General features: G+C 40.3%; 1 protein-coding gene and 1 long non-coding RNA gene across 2 annotated transcripts; one reads left to right on the top strand and one right to left on the bottom strand.

The window, feature by feature from the left end:
- Window positions 1–171: 171 nt before the first annotated feature.
- Window positions 172–10,868, bottom strand: prpf3 (PRP3 pre-mRNA processing factor 3 homolog (yeast)). The gene is made up of 17 exons (XM_006804849.3): window positions 10,718–10,868; window positions 10,139–10,292; window positions 9,415–9,545; window positions 8,834–9,001; window positions 8,608–8,694; window positions 8,216–8,502; window positions 7,978–8,096; window positions 7,689–7,876; window positions 7,425–7,591; window positions 7,238–7,320; window positions 5,076–5,219; window positions 4,885–4,984; window positions 4,677–4,790; window positions 4,442–4,560; window positions 1,164–1,241; window positions 1,015–1,070; window positions 172–916 (listed from the first exon to the last, which is right to left on the bottom strand). Exons 2-17 carry the CDS (start codon window positions 10,281–10,283, stop codon window positions 767–769), a joined length of 2,136 nt encoding a protein of 711 aa, XP_006804912.2. The 5' UTR covers window positions 10,284–10,292; window positions 10,718–10,868; the 3' UTR covers window positions 172–766.
- A 56-nt stretch (window positions 10,869–10,924) lies between these two features.
- LOC102791276 (uncharacterized) lies at window positions 10,925–19,314 on the top strand. Its single transcript, XR_437460.3, has 4 exons — window positions 10,925–10,992; window positions 18,430–18,520; window positions 18,879–19,073; window positions 19,220–19,314. It is a non-coding gene; the product is annotated as an uncharacterized LOC102791276 (long non-coding RNA).
- Window positions 19,315–20,740: the final 1,426 nt, after the last annotated feature.

Genomic DNA, 20,740 nt, shown 5'->3' with positions numbered 1-20,740 from the left:
TGGCGCTGCTGGGGATGGAGGAGCTAAACTAATGAGGACTGCTGGGGGTAAAACACGCCCCCCTGTTTTACTTTATTAGGAGAGCAAAACTAGAGCTAGAAGCACAAGTGCAAAAGAAAACAGTGCACTACCAAAACCTAATATATAATAAAATAATTCAGTTACAGAAAATATGGTGGAGGCGGCGCTTAAAGTTGGTTTATTTAAGATGGTCACTGTACAGAGAAATATAGCCACAACTGAGCCAAACTCCTCCTTTTACCTAAACAAAAAAACAAAACACATTGAGGCATTTTAAACTGTGAAATGTAAGTTTTCTCTAAATGTGTGGGGCGTCTCTTTATTGAAGTGCTTTAGTCAAAGCAGTTTTATTTTCACCAAACTTCAATCTTTACGTAACCTGACAGTTTCTCGTCATCTCATCACATGTCTCATGTAATGATTTCCATAACATAATGCAATCTGCCAGACTGTATTCAATAATACAGGAAATATCTAACAGAAGAGTCTACTAGCCAAAAAGATGAACACTGATGCAGACCTACATACATACTGTTCCTACACACATCCTGATCGGTCACACATTCTCACAAAAATATCCACACAGGGTCACTGTTCCTTGTTTTCAATGTTCAAGTCTCTTGATATTGCCTCTTTCCCCTGCAGCAGACAGTCAGCAGTGAAGGCTGGCTAGCTGTGAGGCTGTTGATCTGGAGGTTTGTAGGAAGAGAGCCCTGACTGAAACTAGATACTCCGCTGACAAGTTTCAGTCGTCTGTGGTCTCCAACACACTCTGGCTCAGCGCTAGGTCCCAGTAGTGTTCAGTCCCGTGCTTCTTGAAGTGTTCTCTGGCCATGCTCTCTGTGGGGCACTGCTTGAACTTAATCTCTCCATAGCTACGCTCTTTAGCTGTTCCCTAAAGAACCAGAAGGAATTATTACACTTGAGCAACATCACAAAAAACAAATTGTAATTAAAAGTGAGTACGCAACAGACGGCAAAATGTTCACTCACATCCCAAATCAACCAACACTTGTTGTTCCTCTTCGTATCATCATCACCATCTGGATCTAATTAGGAATAAAAGGCAGAGATTTTCATCTCACTAAAATACTGTATATGCTTGCATTTGCGTAAAGAATCAAAATTCAAAACAATCTCACCATCTCTCTTGCTGTTGTGTTCCTCCCATTTGATTCTGTGCATCATCAGCTTCTTGAACTTTTTCTGCGATTTGGGCCCTAAAAGGAGGGAGAAATGTAGACTTAGGCCCAATTCCAATCCAGTCCTCTTCTCATTCTATTCATTGTTTTGAAATCAAGGGTCTAATACATTAAAGCACTATTTTAAGCCAACTACTTGTAAGTCCCAAAGAGATTTGTTTTTAAGGGATTAAGCTGCAGATCTTTCATTTGTGGGGCAAACGCATAAACCCCAACACTATGGAGCCACTCATTTCATGACAGTGTCAAAGTAAATAGCTCTTCTGGTAAATTTGTACATCACTTTATATATATTTTATGAAAGCGCTTCCTAATTTATTCATTGTTTTTATTTTTGTTGTGATGATGCACTGGCAAACTGTCCTTTGTACACCACCTCCCACCCTGTGATAGCAGAGATAGGCCCTTACATTACTTTGACTTGGATACATCATTAAAATGCTAATAGTGAATAATAATAATTTTAAAAGAGATACGAATGTCAAAAATTAGGAGGATTTCAGAAATGCTGTTTTAAGCGCTCGGCACATTTTTTAGTAAACTATGGATATGAATGCAAACTTAAGAGGTTGTGAACATGGACTAGCAAAATGCATGTAGAAGAGGGTAAGAAGCAATACATAAAGAAAAACTTTATTGCTTGACTGACGTGTTTTTGACTTGTAGCTTCCATCATAAAACATTGCAGACAACTTTTTATGACCTTAACAATCTAACAGTTGTAGGTTGAAGATGACACGGAAAAGGAAAAGAAGAAGCCACAGAGACAATTTATGGATGTAATGAAGGAGGACATGCAAAGGGTTGGTATGACAGAGGAGGACCCCTAGGACAGGGATAGAGGCAGATGATCTGGTGTGGAGACCCCAAAAGGGAGCAACCAAAAAGATGAGGAGGGGAAGCACAAAGCGTGCAGCTGTCTATCCCAAACCTTCGTTATGAAATCCTTTTTCTGCCCCAAATGTAATACACCAAGTAGTGGATAGAACAGACCATAAACTCTGACTGTGTTTATCCCATTGCTTTAATTTCTGAAGCAGTACCAGGAAAGACATTTTGTAGAACCCAATTAATTGCCTTCTACATGATTTCAGTAGTTTAGAACCAAAGGGAACAACTTCAAGAATTAAATGATTACATTCAAACACTGGGCTCTCACTAACATTTCACACCCTAGCAGTTAGGCAAATTAGCAGTGGGGAAACGCTTGTGATTAAGGGCTCATGAGCAGCTTTATAACAAATGATTTACAGATTACTTTTAAAAAGAGCTTTGCAGAAACTTCAAATTCAGAATAGACAATTTTTAATTGCATTTCTGGTTCTCATTCTATATTCTAGCTGTAACATGCACATGCAAAAGTAGATAGTAAATGTCTGGAAATTTGCATAGCTTAACAAATAGAATTCTAGTCAAAAACCTTTTGATAAAAAGAAATACATATAGCTGTACAGTTTTTATGGAGATGGGCGGTATAAACGGTAGAGACAATATAAATTTGGCCAACGGTAGAGATTTTGACTATACCCCTCTACCGCCATAGCACATGTTGAGGGTGTCATCGAGCTGCACCTGTTTTGGTCGAAAGCATTGCAGTGGCTGCAAACAACATCATCTGCAAATTACTGCGCTTCCTCCACTTCCGTACCATTGATTCATTAATGCTGAATTCTCTCGCAGCTGCTCTATTCTCATGTTGTTGCAGTATATTAATGACTAACCTCGTATTGTGGATGGATTATCTCAGTTGTTCTCCTGACTGAAGTTTGGTCCGTTTACAGCATCCTGCCATGCAATTGCATTTGTCCCTAACCACCAGAAACCCTCACGTTAACTTTTATCGAGTGGAAAAAAGTTAGCGTTCATCCTTCAGCTTTACTGTGCTAATGTTATGCTAACGTGGCTTTTTTGCTAGCGATCACATAGGACATCATTATATACCAGCTAGTCCAATTTCAGTAACCCTACAAAAGTCACTGCTGTTTACTTTTCTGTCTTCATTTATGTTGGAAGTGATAGCAAAGCTGTACGTTTTACTTTTTTTATTAATCTCTCAGTCAGAACATGGTATATCATGTTTAGGTGGAAACTAGCGAGCTAACTTCCTGCTAACTTCTAACTCCGTTAAATTTAATAAATTCTGTTTTCATGGATGCCTGGATGTTAAACTTAATTGTTACACCTGATAAAGCAGCAACACTGATCATTTTATTAAATGATTATCAGGGCAGGGATAGTTCAGTAGGTAGAGTGGTTGCCCCATGATCGGAAGGTCGGGGGTTCGACTCCACTGAACAGCTACCCTGAGGTACAGTCCCTACACACTGCTCCCCGGGCGCTACATTGGTGGCTGCCCACTGCTTCAATGGGTGAATGGTTTAAATGCAGAGGAGTAATTTCCCTACGGGGACTAACGCATACACATTATTATTATTTTTATTATTATTAAAGATGAAAGAATTTAGACAGTTTTTAACTCTCAGTGATGCCGCAGTGTTTCTTTGACTTTGGACCCAGATTACTCCGCAAGGCTCCTGACTACGGCAGCCGTAATACTCCGACAATCCACCAAGTGGTGCGTCTTCATAGCTTACCAAAGTCGTACTAAAACATTTTTGACAGATTTCTGCTCGCCGTGTAACACATAAAATCGGTTCGAGGTCCATAAGCACAACCAGAATTCATACATAAGGCACACTGTCAATTTTTGAGATAATTAAAGGATTTTAAGTGTGCCTTATAGTGTGTAAAATACGTTATACAGAAGAAAAGAATATATCGCGATATATATTGTTACCGCACATGCTTCAAATTATACCACGATATGGATTTTAAGCCATATCACCCAGCCCTAGAGATCGTTCATGAGAGCAAACCAATGCAGAACCAGACATGTATTTATAGATACAAGAATCTGTTCATTAAGGGCTAAGTGACACAGGCTTAGAACAGTTGGAGACTCACCAGCAGTTGCTGGGAGTCACAAGGGGGCACTGGTTACAAAAAGGTATACTGTGCTGCAGCAAAAACATTCTTGTGACTGCTTTGGTTACTAACAGGCTGCTGCAGTTGCCTTTAGTTTGCATGGAAGAAGCCAACTTGTCTGCAAACACTTGCTAAACACTCTGTGAGGAATAGGGAAACTTGAAAATTGTTTATTACATTAAGGGTAATAAACAATAAAACATGTCTTGGCATCTGTCGGTGTATTCACTTACCTCCTTCCACCACAACAATGTTGACATCTTTGTGCAGAACAACTGTGCCTGTCAGGTATAGCTGGTTGGCATTGGCTTCCACTTTAAACTTCTTAGAAGGATTTTGCAGGTTTCGAATCCTGAGTAGGGAAGATGCTTAAATCAGTCACACTTCCTAACAAACATACTTAGCATTATACATTTTACTATTAACTACTGTATTGTACTTATGAGCTCGCTTCCTTTAAACACACACCTGTACACTGCGATGTGAACACCATTAGTAAGGTCTTCTTTTAACTTCTTGACCTTCTTCTCTTTTCTTTGCTCCGCTGTGAGCTTGCGAGCTGCATTGGCCTCCTCGTGGGCCCTGAAATGCAGAGGGCAATGTCAGACAAAACCTAAGGAAAGCTTCTACAAACATAAACAAAAAGATAAATATGGAAATTATCTGTGTTACTGACTTTTGCCTCTTGGCCATCTGCGCTCTAACATGTGCTTCTACTTTTGTGGGGTCCTGAACCGCCTCCGTCCCCAAGACTCTCATCAGGTTGGAGATCCGCACTGAAAATAATCAAAGCAAACATCAGTTGAATTCTGTTTAATCTTTCATTATAATAACTTTTATTTATTGTGGTGATTTGTACATGCATACCTTTGGGCTCTGGTGGAGGCATCAGTCCTAGACGAACTTTCTCTTGCAATTCTTTCTGTCCTTCCCTCCGTGTCTGCCGTCTAAGTTTCTTTTGTTCTTTCTTCGTTAAGTATACACCTAGAGTTACTGGCTTATCTGTGTCAACTAAAGGGGAAAAAAGAAAGGAATATATAACAGTTAGTGATACATAAACACCATTAAGATATTTGAAAGGGTGTGTGATTATGTTAAAAATTATTATTTAACAGTAGACGTGTGCACTGTGGTCACACCAGCATCAAATCCATCCAAGTTACATGGAGCCATGTAACTCTGTCTGCAAAATACAGTATATAATGACCAATGTTGGGCAATTTAATCATATAGTTACTTCTAAAAAAAGTTACTGAGTTATGCAAACAACAAAAGGTTTTTGCAGTTGTTTACCTAAAAATGCAGCCAATGCGTTTTTTTAAATAAACATTTCAAACTATTTACAGAACAATCAGGTGTTCTGCATCAAATCTGATGCCACACAAATTATTTGGACCACTCCAAAAAATAATTTCTATCCACTATGAGATAAAGGAGAACAACAGCCTGATACCTGCAGGCCTGACAACAGGAGATGTATCACTCCTGTAACATTCAGCAGTCGCCTCATTGTTCTGACATACACAACAAAATTGACTACATTATTGACTACACTACACACTAACTACACAAGATTTGCGCTAAATGTTGCAAATCTCTCACATCTCAAAACACTGCCGTCACTCCTAAAACTTCCCCCTTCCTAAACAACTAAATGCATGTTGCCATATCATTTTTTGATTGGTCGACATGGTACATTTTTCGACCAATAGGAAAGGGTGGGTGTTTTTGGTTTTGTCTTTGCTCACAGGTGGAGAGTGCTTTTGAGCGTTTTCCTTATAAAATGCGGTTTTTACCATTTCTTCCCACAGTAAATATAAACAACGATAGTATTCAGGAAGAAAACCAAACATTGCATATATTTTTATCATAACACTGGTTTTACGTGGTCTATCAACACAATTTAAAAACTGGTATAAAGTCCACACTTTTTCCATCAATTGTTCCGTCTGTCCTGCTCACATCTCCAATGGTTGTACACGTTGTCATTAATGTGGCTTCACTCCACATCAGCCACGCCGCTTTGCTAGCTAAAACACCGGTGTTGGCACATAAGGACGCTGTCATAGCCTGTCAACGACGTTGATTAGCTGCGTATATACGAATATGAATCGCATCATTGGCTGGATTGTGGGAGAAGGTGGCATCGTTCTAATCCCATACGGGAGCAGCCAGTCACTCACTGATTAACACTGCAAAACAGAATTGTTAACGTATTTATTTTAATTTCAATTCAGGTTAGATTTTTTTTTGTTGTGCGCAACGCAGATTTTCTGTGCACAGAGGCCGTGCCAACAGAACGCAATTGCGCACGCATGCAGCTTAGAGGGAACATTGGTGGTGTCTACATCCATCTGTAAAACACGGCGGAGGCTCTGTTATGGTTTCAAGCTGTATTTCAGTCTGTGGTGCTGGGAAATTCCATTCGTAAACTGATGGAATAACGAACACAGAAAATTGCTGAGATTTTGATAGACTATGAATGTGCCATCTGGAAAGCATGTTACTGACAGCAGCTTTATTTTTCAGCATGACAATGCTGACAAACACGCTGCCAATGCAGCAAAAGCTGGACAGAAAAAGACACAGTGGAACACCATCAGTCATGGACTGGACTCCCCAAAGCCCCATCCGGAGCAGTGTGGGATTATCTTGACAAGAGAGCAGAACAAAAGACAGCCAACATCCAAAGAAGAGCTTTGAATATTCTTCAAGAACCCTGGAGAACTTTTCCTAAAGACTAGTTGCAAGTTGCTCATACCACATGTTGACCTTCAAGCCTATTAGAATTGTAAAGCCCCTGTTTAGCCCTAATATACTGTATTTGTATGTATGGTTGCACAAGTTTCAATAACTCACTGTACCCATTTACCATTTTAATAGCTAAATATATTAATATTAATTAATTAAAATGAGTGGTGGCTCAAGACTTCTGCACATTACGGCATAAGGACATTTTTAACAGTTAATAATGATTTTGTAGGACAAAATCTCTTTTAACTTACACATTTTACCTCCTATAGACTTACCTGGTGGGCTCATTTGGGCAGGATGTTCCACCAGGCTGGTCACACCAAACAGCTCTAACGCTTCAAATTTTGTGTCTGAATTTCTTAAAATTCAAAAAAAAAAACAAAAAAAACATTATTATTGCCATGTATTCCACACATTCCTGATAGCAAACTCAATGTTTAAGATCAAATTTTGATTTCTTACATGTCTATGTTGGAAGGCAGGATGAAAGAGTCCCACCACTCAATATTGGGAACCTGTCCCTCTCCAATCTCCTTTTTAGGAGCAATCAGTGCTAGCTTGGTTGAAGCCTGGATTCCTGTCTTCTTTGCTGCCTGGGCAATCTCATTCTGCAACCGTTCCAACTGGGCCTGATCCATACAAGAGAGACAAGAGACATATGACGACTTTCTTTTTCTTAAATTCTAAATATTCTCTTTCAAACAACTGGGACAGGGTTGTACCAACCTTAGTTCTAATTCTCTGAGCAATCTTCTCAAAGCGTCCCTGGTCATGGAATTTGAAAGTCCTGCGTGCACGCTGAGCTGGAGGAACAGGCACACGCTGGTCGAAGTAGGATGTGGACTCCAAGTCATCTCCGGGCTTCTCCTTCAGCTGCTGGCGGAACTGCTCTCTCTTTACTGCTCGAATGTTAGCTACACAGGGAAAGAAAAATGTTTTGTGGAATATCAAAACAAAGAAAACACATTGTGTATGTTTGTGTACAAATACTGGATCAGTGTATCCATGTATGTACCTTTGAGCGTAGGCATGCGGTGTGTGAGTTCAACCTCTTTGCCACTGGCATCTACAGTTCTTCCCTTCTCATCCAGGATAAGAGGTGTCGGTTTGTTCACCTCCTTGGGTTCTACTTTGCTGTAGTTACACATAAACAGAAAGCAGTTCAATGTCAATTGAGCACAAAGACATCACCTACTTTTTTCATGTCTTGTGCACATTTTAAAATCTTATATTTATAGTCTGACATCACTTACGGTGGAGCAATCCCCATGGCATGTAGATTAGCTAGTGCCACAAAATTTTGTGGCCCAGTGTTCCCCAAAACTCCGAGGATGCCAGGTTTCATAGCTAACTGGGACTGAATGCGAGCCTGTAGCTCAGCGGCTTTACGGGCCTTCTCAATTGCATCATTCATGAAGCTGGCAGCCTGGTAGGGAGCGATGGATGACCCACCACCAGCTGCTGCAGCACCAGCAGTGCCAAGAAGTCGAGAGAGTGGAGGGCCATCCAGCTGTGACTGTGGAGTGGGAACAGGCAACCGCTAGAGTCAGAAAGAAATTAGAAAGGTTTTAAATAGAATTTAAAACCTGAAAAGACTGCAGTTCTTTATTCCGTATGTATTTTTATGGGAAAGAAATCTCATTACTGTTGTAGCAGGAGCTGGAGCAGTAAAGCTTAGTTGTTTCTTCCTTTCTTCGATCTGTTTTGTGGCTGCTTCCATCATCTGTTTGATCTGTTAGGACAGCAAAAGGATTCAGAGGTGACTGATGAAGAAAATAAACCGACTATACTTACATATACACACACATATATATATATATATATATATATATATATATTGTCTACTGTCTATTGCACCAAGTATTATGTACCTGTATTTTGGTGAGCATGCCGGGGCTCTCTGATGGAGGTCCAGGTATCACCTCAGGTTGCTCCACCTCCTCAAAACGGGGGACTCGTTTCCTCTTTGCCGTTGTGCCATCTGTTGGCTCGGGAGTTTCTCGCACTGCGCCTGTGTCAGCCTCTTCGCCAAACACATCCTGAGTACAGCCGTCAAACACACAAACACCAATAAAAATAAAAAATAAATATCTTATGCAGCAATTAAAGTTTACGTAAGAACAATCAGTATTGTATCAGTGCAGTCCATGTAGAACTAAAGTTAAGTGAAACTGAGTGAAACCTCAATTAAGCTTAATGCAGGAGTAAAGGAAGTGTAAGGGGATGTTTACATTGAGGTTTAAGTTAATCAAACTGAGGCTTAACACAATCAGTCTAATCACTGCATGCATTGAATGCAATGTATTTATTTTTCTTTAAACGGGTCACTTTTGCATGTGAGCGTGTTAATATAGTCGGTTTTCTTGTCAGAAAACTCCCCACCTTCAGATCTACTTATTAAGTTATATTATGATAATATAAAACATGAACATTTGCTATGATGTTAGGCTACCTTAAGTTCTCTCTTGCGGTTTTTTTCTCCAGATCCTTTGTTCCCACGTGTGCTGCGGCTCTCCTCGAGGGCTTCAAAAAGTCGCTCTACAAAGCCTCCAGCAGAGTCATCGAGAAAAGGACGCAGCTGGTCTGAGGACGATAAATATGAAATAATTAACACTCTGAAAAGAAAATAATGTTACCACAGAATGGCTTAAATACCCACATAAAAATATACACTATGAAAACCCAATACTGACATTTAAACTACAGCACCTGCAGAAGTCAGTCTAACAGACCGAGCAAATATTTCCCAGACAGATGAAATAAATAAATAAACAACCAAACAAATAAAAGCAAATAGGCAGCTTTCTTTGTACTCACAATCTTTCATTTGAATGAACAAATGACTGGAGTATTTTAACTGGACAGCAAATCTATTACCTTTGCAAACAAGCCCTGCTGATAGCTACATCGCAGATACTCTCACACCATCATTTTGTGGGCTGGCTGTCTGCACTGTGTTAAGAACCCACAGCTTGGTAGTCATGCCAAATACTCCTAAGAAGGCCAGATAGGTTTTCAGACTGCTGTTGGACTCGTTTCTCTTCAATGATGGGTGCATTTTGTAACCCGGTAAAACAAATCACCCTGGGATATACCTCTGATGTCAGAGGCACTTTTGGCTGAACTGAATCGTCACAAGATCTGTAAGTACATAAGAGATATTTCTCCGTACTTACCTATGGTCTTCCTTTTGTCTAGTCCCTTTCCCACACAGTGCAATGCTGCAGTCACCACAGTGGGCTCCGAGAAACCCAGCACCTTCTTCACAGTGCGTTCCACCCATGGCCTCAACTCCTCCACCTCCCGCTTTGGAAGAGACATCCTCCAATCCTGCAGAACATCAAATACTTATGTCATGGATTATCGCTACTGAGCATGGTTATCACTTAAATATCTTCGTGATTTCTGGCCTTGATTAGTCATATATCACACAAATGTGATAGTCCCAAACATGAGCTCCAAAACCCACCGTCCTTTATCCACTTAGCTACCGCTGCTCTGACACAGACGTTCACCAGTTTCCAACTAATAAAAACTCCCACATCAACAGTCAGTCACTCAGACCTTGCTGCACTTTGTTAGTTGATGAGTGTTAAGTCAGACTGATTAAATTAAAGCGCCAGCCAGTAGCAACATACATTGTTAAATTAATCACATCCGCCAAACCTCCCTGGTTAGATGCTAACTAACGTTAGCACACCGCTGTACGCGAGCTACCATCACCGGGAAATAACTACTTCATGAGGCTTACAAACCTTAGATTACTCTTCTATCGTAGTCAGCCCGTTTAAGCCGTGGAGGTCAAATAAAAACGATGAAGACTTAAACGCGTAAAACACTCAACGTGCCAAGTTTTCTGCAAAACTTTCTGTTTAGTCGCGCGTCCGCACGACGTTTCTCTTTCAAGCCCCGGAACAGGAAATGGATGCAGTTTCTTCTTCGTGGACTTTTTCGCAGAGTCGTTTCATTTCAAGTGTGCGGTGTTTCCACCTATCTGCACATGTATGGAAATAACCATGTTCTCCACAAGGTAAAACGTATTTCTCCCAAATAGTTTTGAAAATCTGAGGATTAAGGGAATTCATTTATCCGTTAAAGTTCGTCCTTGACCACTTTAACATTGTGTCGTTATAGCATTATGCCCATAGCTCAGGGTTTTTCTAGAATTAAAACTGTCCTGTGGGTGTGACTATGCACACTGCGTTTTATCACAGTCCTGACATGTTCGCTTTCAAGCCCATTTTCCTTCAACTAACCCAATCAGTTTTCATTTTCACCAGCGAAAACACATTAATGAATCTGCCTATTTAGCTTGGGTCATATTATAAGAGAGCCACGACAGTCTTTGGATCCTGGATTTTAATTTAAGGGAAAATTCTCCAACAGCACAAAATGATGGTTGAAGTAAAACATATATAAAAAAAGTTCTTACAATTTTTTTTTGTAGCAGATTTGTCTGGTGATACACGCAGTCTTTTGTCCATTTAAATCAAACTAAGCTAAATGACTTTCAAGTTGTTGGCATCATGTAATTGCAGAGCAATATATTTATAGAAACTCTAGCTGAACATTAGGTGTAATAGGAATAATTAGGTACTGAAATAATGGGGTTATGGTTAGGTTCAGTTCTACACTTCTAGTTTACACATTCAAATTGAAGTCTTATAGCAAAGCAGTTGTAAAGTCTAAATGTGTGTGAGATGCCAGCTTTAGAAGGTTATGTCTTCTAGTTTCTGAGACTATGCTTCTTTATCTTGCTGGTAAAATTTAGCATAAGCCTACCACTAAGTGGATCAGCAGTGACTTGGTGGTTGTTAAGAGGTTAAATCTTTCCCCTGGCAACTTCAAATACCAAAACTAGTTAAGGCTGGATTAAAACTAATGTTTTACATTCTGGGAACTAAGAGAGTGATCTGAATTGCAAATAAAAATCCAAATTGAATAGCTGAAGAAGAGCTTTGGCAGAGAGTATTCACATTCTTCTCCTTTACAAGGTTCATGACAGGGCTTTGTCTTCATATTAAAAGCGCAGTGTTTCTATGATTTTCACAGAACTCAAACTAGTCATAAATATTGCCTAATTATTAACTGCAGCTCAGTCGTGAACCCAGTCCCCTGGTAAAAACATGAGATTATCAGATGATCTCCATTTCCTTCCCCTGAACGCCCGCCTCCTGACTTTTTTCCCTCCCTTTGCATGATGTGGGTCAACTGCGTGCACTTATAGTAGTGTGAGCATGAATCAGTTGCAGAGAGCCCGAGGCTATACCAGGCTGTCAAATGACTCTCTCTCTACAGCAAGCCACATCCATGCTTTCGCTCACAGTGCTAATGCTACGTGCAACCATCAGGAAGAGGTGCATATGCAGCATGCTTTAGTTACAACACATGCTCTTTCTCTATCATCAAAATGATAGCTAGTCTTTAGGGGTGCATTCATTTACTCCTACCGAACAGCACACCTCCATCGTCATCATCTGCCGATTCATCACCCAAGTACTTAATATTTAGGTCCATGTTTACAAGCACACTACAACCCAAGTTGTGTGAATATGGAAGTAGTGTAAAGGAAGCCTCTAATTAGGACCACAGAATAATACATGGAAATCTGAGGCATTTTGATTACATGCTTTTTCCACCACAACAAACGCCTTTTGTTGTTTTCACTTTGAAACCATTTTTCTCCGTGACCTTGAGGAAAATCAGAATGTCATATATTTAGTTTTCCCAAAAACAAGGTCTTACTGATCACTTGTTTTAGTTATTGAGTGTCGTAAATTATTCTTTGTTTAAATTGCTGAACGCAAGTTGCAATGCAATGTTTTGATCTGAAACAGTCTAATGATTTATATATTAGCTGAATTGCAGAAAAATATTCAGCAACTATTTCAATTGAAAATTAAATGTATTTTACCATCATTTAAGCAAAATAGTTTAACACATGAGCCAAGGTGTGAAAACAGGTGTGGGACACATTGGAGAGACCAAACAGCCACTTCATAAGCACATGGCACAACATAGAAGAGCCACCTCCACGGGACAAGACTCAGGAGTTCATCTGCATCTAAAGGACAAAGGTCACTCTTTCGAGGATGCCAATGTTCACATTTTGGACAGAGAAGACAGGTGGTTTGAAAGAGGAGTGAAAGAAGCCATTTATGTCCACTGTGAGCGGCCATCTTTGAACAGAGGCGATGGCTTACGACACCAGCTGTCTGCCATCTATAATCCAGTTTTGAGTTCCCTTCCCAGACGCCTTAACAACCACTCACACCCTGGGCCATTTGACCTCAGGAAATCACATGATAGGGTGGGGCCAGGTTTCACAAGTAGCTCACCCAAAACCCTGGCTGATTGTGACCCACACCCATTTTCACACCTTGGCTCACGTGATTAGGTAGAGGATCATCAGGGGGTCCTTTTGTGCCTCTTTGGGGGGAAACTCCCACTGGGTTTAAATCTGGGACTCCCCGCCATTTGACCTTAGAACTGAAGAAGCTTCTCGGATGACAGGTGAAACATCTTCAAGCAACTTAAAGAAGTTCTTTCCAAGCTCCGTAGACTAAGGTATTCACTGATATATTGCCCAAGAATAACTGCTGCTGGCAAAATTGACCTTGTTGGCTGTCAGTTATTTAGTGACATTTGCAAGTAGCAGTGACTATTGTTCCATTTTATGTGTTGTACAAATGTAGCTGCCTCTGGAGCTGAAAACTGATGCCAGCATGGAAGTGCCAAAAACTGCAGTAGTTCCTCCAGTGGCCACTTTAGGCCCACTCCAAAAAGAAGTTAATCCCGAGGGATGTTTTGGCCCTTTTCTAACAATATCTATCAGGCAACTATCGTATAGAGCCACCTGGATACTAGAGTTAGGTTCATGGACTCTTTGACTGACACAGGCAGCTGGACCTGACAGACAGAGGCAATGCTTTCCACCAGGCATGCCAGGCCAAACAAACTTTAAACTACAGCAGTTGCAATGAGCAAAGTTTGCAGTGACACTAGGAGAGGCCTGACCTCGCTAAGGGGGAACCAGACAAGTGTTTCAAATTCTTTTTAAACAAACCTAAAGACAAAAAAGAAAGTGACAAAATACAAAGTAAGTGATGTTTATTTATAAAGTGCTAGCAATATAAAAGTATGGTAGAAGACATAAAAATAAAAAAAAGACAATAAAAATATAATTAATAATAGAATTTCAATAGAAAACGTGGTTAAACAGAGAAGCTTTCAGTTGTCAAAAAGTCAACTAAATGTACAGTAGGGAAAATTTGATTCTCCTGCTGAATTTGTACATTTTGCTTTGAGTTACAAAAAAATGCATGGTTGCTAATTTTTATGGTAATTTTTATCTTAATAGAGGGGACAGAATATCAACCAAAAATCCAGAAAAACACATCACATAAAAGTTATGCATTGATTTGCATGCCATTGACTGAAATAAGTGCCACTCAGAATTCTGCCTCCCACAAATTGCATGCGTGTCCATGTGGCACACAAATTACATTCAGTCAATTTGAAATTAACTCGCTATGTTTAGAAAGCACACCTGCTCACAGAATCAGTTTTTTCTATCCAACTTTGGCTACCAGTACCAAAAAAGCTGTCAAATGACATCAAGGACAAGATTGTAGATCTACACAAGACCATCAGCAAGAAGCTTGTTGAGAAGGTGACAAATGTTGGTGTGATTATTCAGAAATTGAATAAATATAAATGGGCCACAGTCACCTAGAACACAATTGGTAAAACAATGCACTATAAGGTCTCCCTGCCCAAGAAGGCACATGTGCAGACCCATCTTTGCCACTGAACATCTAAATGACCTAGTATGACCCGGGGAACACCATCCCCACTGTCAAACACGGAGGGAGAAACATTATGCTATAGGGCTATTCTTCTGCTTTTACCTCCTTCCCTCCACCAGAACACTGAAGATAGGTTGTGGATGGGTCTTCTATCATTACAGTGACCTAAAAGCAACCTAAAACATACCGCCAAGACAATAGCGGAGTGGCTAAAAAAGAAGCATACTAACGTAATTTTGTAGCCTAACCAGCCTCCAGACCTCAGTCCTAGAGAAAATATGAGGAGGGAGCTGAAGGTCCAAGTTGCCAAGTGGCAGCCAAGAAACCTAAATGATTTAGAGTTTCTGTAAAGAGGAATGGGCCAAAATCCCTCCTGAGATGTGTGCAAACCTGGTGACCAATTACAAAAAATATCTTCCCACTGTGCTTGCCAACAGTAACAAATTTTTTGCTTGGGGATCAAATACTTACTGCACTCAGTGACGTGCAAATCAATTTATAACTTTTATGTAATGTGGGTTTTTTTTACTGGATTTTTGATTGATATTCGGCCTCTGTCCATTTAAATAAAACTACCATAAAAATTAGAGACTGTTAATTTCTTTGTAAGTGAGCAAACCTTCAAATTCAGCAGATGATCAAATAATTATTTTCCCCACTGCCACTTCCCCACACTCCCCACTACCCCACTAAGTAAAAACTTTATTTATGTAGCACCTTTAAAGATATTGATTACAAAGTGCTGAACAAAAGCAAACAAAAAACATCAGACATTAGTACATCAAAATAGTTAATTATAAGCAGTTGTAAAAGATTTTTAGTTGCTTTTAAAAAAGCTGAACAGAGTTTGCAGACCTAAAACTAAAAGGGAGAAAGTTCCAGAGTCCTGGTGCTACAACTGAGAGAAGGCTCTATCACATTTATGTGGCACAGCAGGCCTCAGTCAGATGACCTTAGGGATCTGCTAAGGACATACAGATGTATGCTTGTGCTTGACCATTCAGAGCCCTGTGAGTGAGAAACAAAATCTTGACATGTATTCTCGAGTCAATGGGATGCCAATGGAGCTGGGAGAGTAGCAGTGTGACATGAGAAAACTTTGGTGATTTGTTCAGAAGTCTGGCAGCATCTACAAACAGTCCAATGATGCTTTGTGTAGGCTGGTCAATAATGAATTACACTAATATATACACTATGTACACACAGATATACACTAAATAAGTGGTGATGATTTACACTAATCCAGTCTCAAAGAAACAAAAGCATGAACAACAGTTTCCAGTTCTGTTTGTGAGATTGTACTATTTGGCAATATTTCGTTAGTGATAAAAACATAAATGAACCAATGACTGAACATGACCAAAGTAAAGTAAAACCAGAATCTAAATTTGCCCAGAGGTTCCTGATGGAAGGCTTGGAATAGTCTAATCAACTAAGAGTCTAATGCACTAAGAGTTTCCTAGAGTTGTATGCTTTTCTGGAGCACAAACAAGAATTTCATTTTTTTTCCTTATTAAGTTAAGAAAACATTTTATCCATCCAGCTTTTTACACAGTGTAACACATGCAGTTTCGAACGTCATGAGGCTTAAAAAAGATATAAAACTGAATATTACCTGTGTAGCAGTGATATGAAAGGTCTTTAAAAGTGCTCAAAATGTGCTGAAGAGGGAGCATGTAAACCAGAAATAATATGGGCCCCAAAACAGAACCCTGAGGTACACCAAAATGAAGATGACTTAAGGAAGACCTGTAATTTGAAGCAGGCACGGAAAAAGAACGATCAGAAAGATATGAAGGCAGCGTAAGGCAGATCCCAACACACTGGTCCAATACCTCAACCTGTCAAGCAAGATCTGGTGATCAACTGTCAAAGGCTAAAGTCGGGTCCAACATAAGGAGGACAGAACAATTCCTGTGGCACTTTGCGCCAAAACATCATTAGATAGTCTGAGAAGAGCCGTCTCAGTTAATTGTCCTTCACAGAACCCAGGTGGAAATTTATCAAGAATGCTGTTTATCGTAAATGCTGTTTATCGTTTAAGACAAAGCTGAGATAAATAGTCTGGAGATATCCATGCAGTGATAGAGGAGAAAAAAAGCAGGACAGTGGGGAGTGAAGCACATAATTACAGTTAAATATAATGCTAAATAACTGAATGTTGTACATTTAGCCTCAACTGTGGGTTAGAGGCATTTGAATAATACAACAAAAACTCCTTTTGTTTACAAAACAACACCGTTGTTACTGAAATAAACATGGTCTCTGCGGTTGGTGTCTTTAATAAAATTACATAATATGGTTTGCTGGGTGATAGAGATCAACATCCAAGACATCTGCACTTCAGTTCTGGTGAGTGAAATTGTAGTATGTTGTTAGTCTGTTGATTAACACTAATGAGTCTATATTTGTGTCTGTGCCATGCACGTGTACAGTTTATGAATCAGCTTGCTATTGACGCTTCATCATCTCATTCGCATATGGTCATGTCTTGCTCAAAAAACAATAGCAACATGTCAGCAGCCAAAAAGCTAGTTGAAGCTTCAAAATGCATACTCCAAAACCAGTGGGTGACATCTGAATGTTCAAGGATAGTCTGATGAAGATAGATGAGCTAAAAGACTCCAAAACTATTGAGGTTTTTTGTAATTATGGTACCTTCTCTGATAGGAAAGTGGAAGCCATAGTGAGACAAATAAGCAAAATCTAAACATGACTTCAAATAATATGTTTTAAAAAAAAAAGAGAAATACAGGAAATAATCACATTTAAAAAGGTTCTGGTATTTTTTTCCTCCATAAATGGCTGAAATTGTTGGGCTTCACTTTCTCACTGACCAGCCTAAAAGTAGTACAAGAGTTGCTAAATGCCAGGTTTACATATAAAGCTCTTCTCTCGGTTTTAACTCTGATTTTGGCTAAAAACAAAACAAAAAACCCAACATGGGTAATTATTTTCATTAAATTTACAATAATGCTACCTTAATCTGTGGATAATCAAATGATTAACCTGACAGTAAACACCACACACACCACTGTCTCTCACATTTACCCACTCTGCTACGACCACCCGTGGCCAACCTGAATCCCTCCCATGAGCCGTCTGCCCTGCACACCCCACAGCCCCCACCCGCCATTCCCTCTCTCCAGCCAGCTCTATTATGTAATGACACCTCAGCACATAATATGACAATACCACAGATATTTCTATACAACTGCACACAGGAAAAACAAAAACGCACACAGCATCACATGCGCACACGCATGCCCTGACCCCACACTGGCAAACACAGTGATTTCAATTTGCCTGTGCAGCTAAAACAAGAGTAATGCATCATGGGGGCATGCGATGGGAGCTGTATGAATTAATCTGTTATATTACGTGAATGTCAGGCATTTAGTTTGTAATCCTAGTCCGGTATCTGCAAAGCCTTTATTGCTGAATCTTAAGTGTTTCCTTTCAGTCTTAACAGCCGTTGAGCGCGATATCAGCTATTAATGTATATTATTGCTTTCTTCCAAAAATTAACTACAGAACAAAGTTTATGACTTTAGTTAAGTTATCCCCCTGTTCTCACACAAAGCTTTTTGATTCATCAACTGTATGGTTATGGTATATTTTATCATGCTGACCCAGTTTTATTTCATTGTGTCTGACAGGGGTTGTAAATCATCTTGGAAGATACACTCTCAGGGGGCTCAGCTGTCTTGACTTCGAGCATACGCTGCTAGGATCTCAGTTTATGTGCAGGTGCTTCATTCTAACTCAGAGGGAGTAAGCTTTAATCTCTCACTTTTGTCTCATTTATAGCCCTCTTTGCTTGCCATCTGTGTCTTTCTTTCCCCCCTCATGAGTATACTGAACCTGGTGATTCCCTTTCACTCAGTGTACTTGAATAATTAAGCAGCCGTGTGGGATGGTGTCATCGCGAGCAGACTCCCGAGAACACATTCAGGCCAGAGAAACTGATGAGGATGTTATTTGCCTGTAGCTGAGCCGTGCCCCAAATATCACACACACACACACACACACACACAATGTCATGATGAGACACACGTGCGCCCTTGAAAATTTAGTCCTGGTGTCTCTGTCTTTACGTTGTTCACAGAGATGGAGACCACAGATGGCGCGCAGAGCAACCCCTTCAACCTGGCACACCAAGGGCCCGTCACCGCTGTGATCTCCGGCGAGGCAGGGACTTCGAAATGTCTCTGATTTCCATTTCAGGATTGGGCAGGTTTATTGAGCATTCAGGCTGTTTTTTGGTCAAGTCTGCACTAAAAAAAACGCCTGTGGACTTATGGTGAGTAAGAGGCTGTGTATGTAGTTGTAATGTCAAAGAGTGACTTCACCTCACGCGAGTCGTACTGGAGTGAAATTATGGGGGAGGGGTGTTTAGAATAAGTGAATAAGCACCTCATTGTGTCGTTCCCTTCATTATGTGCACAGAGCAGAACTGGAAGGACACCATTAAATCATCAACTTGTTAAAACCAGTAACAGGATGTGGGCCCACAATGAAAACCTACACAGCAAGGGATAAGAGCCGCAGTAAGTTCATTATGTGCAATCCTATTGATGGACACACACATGCTAAATTAAGCCAACACATGCTCGGAGAAGTGAAAACAACTTGAACGTGAACAGTGCTGTAATGTTAATTCTGTGAAAACATACTGCGCGAACAGAATATTATAATCCAACTGAATGATTAAACACAAAACAAATGTAGCTTTTTTGGGGAGAAAAGGAACAATTATACATATTTTGTTTGTTTAAAAAAAGTGTTCTCAAAACTGTAGCGAGGTCAAGTTTCGTCCCTGTGCCCTCCACACATCCTCTTCTCGTCCTTTTCCTCTTGCCCCTCGTTTCCATCATCCGGAGTAGAAAGAGGGGGGGAGAATAGCAGCGGTGGGGAGATGGAGGGCAAGGGCTTTTTCTGCTAAAAACTGCATGGATACAAGGGGGGGCCGAGGGGGAGGGAGGGTGGAGGCAGGGAGGGCTGTCTGTGTTGTTGTAACGTAGCATAGTCACTGTGTCAGAGACAAGCCCATCACCAAATCAGCCAGTCAGTGTGTCAGAGCGTGCGACGGGGGGAGCAGCGCATGCATGCATGCATACGTGCCGCATGGCATGAGAGAGAAGTCAAAACCACACCCTCCCAAAATTTGCCCCTCTCATCCTGGTGTGCATGCAGTATCTAAGGATATGATGCTGGGCGAAGGAGAAAGAGAGTGCAATGATGATTAATACATGAAATTACCAGTTCTGCTCCTTATGCAGTGTAAAATCTATTGTCGCGTCTGATTTTCTGGTCATAGATTTTTCTTTGAGAATTGGTGAAATTAACAGAATCAGAACTTCCCAGTCCAGATTTAAATATTAAAGGATAAAAGAAGCAATGTTTTTTGAAAAAAACAACAACAAAAAAGACAGATTGAAGTTCAATTAGTACACAGCTTCATAACTTTAAAGTTTTTACTTTCTCTTTATTTTGAAGCAAAACTCACATTTTGTTACATAACATTACTCGTAGCAACCTCCCAGTGTGGGTTTGGGTTATCAGAATTTTTTTTATTTTCTTTCATCACGTTCGGTGTGGGTGATGCAGCGCCGCGCCACTCAATTTTTCATTCTCACCTTTTGATTTTTTTTTTTTTTCTAGAGGGAATTAAAAATCTCGGTGGTCGCCTGCAGAGATCAGACTTGAGCCTGTGGGTAATTGTTTTCTTGTGAAATGCAGGACCGCGCTACAGAGACCACTAACTCTTCTCTGCTAACCTCCAGAAGGTATTTACTCATTATAACACTCTCACATGAGCACACATATAAGCTAAAGTAGTGTTTGGACTCTGATGTAGCAGCTGGTTGGAGGATCAGCCAGCCCCCCTACCTCTCTCAGTCAGATTACAGAGGCTGTAGTCTCACCGCCCCACTGCCCCTCCTCTTCTTCCTGCCTTCATCGTCTCCG

Source organism: Neolamprologus brichardi, chromosome 11, assembly GCF_056152115.1.
Source record: "Neolamprologus brichardi isolate AB-2024 chromosome 11, ASM5615211v1, whole genome shotgun sequence".
Lineage (NCBI taxonomy): Eukaryota > Metazoa > Chordata > Actinopteri > Cichliformes > Cichlidae > Neolamprologus > Neolamprologus brichardi.
The sequence above is the reverse complement of the archived record's forward strand: the minus strand, read 5'-3'. Positions and strand labels throughout refer to the sequence as shown.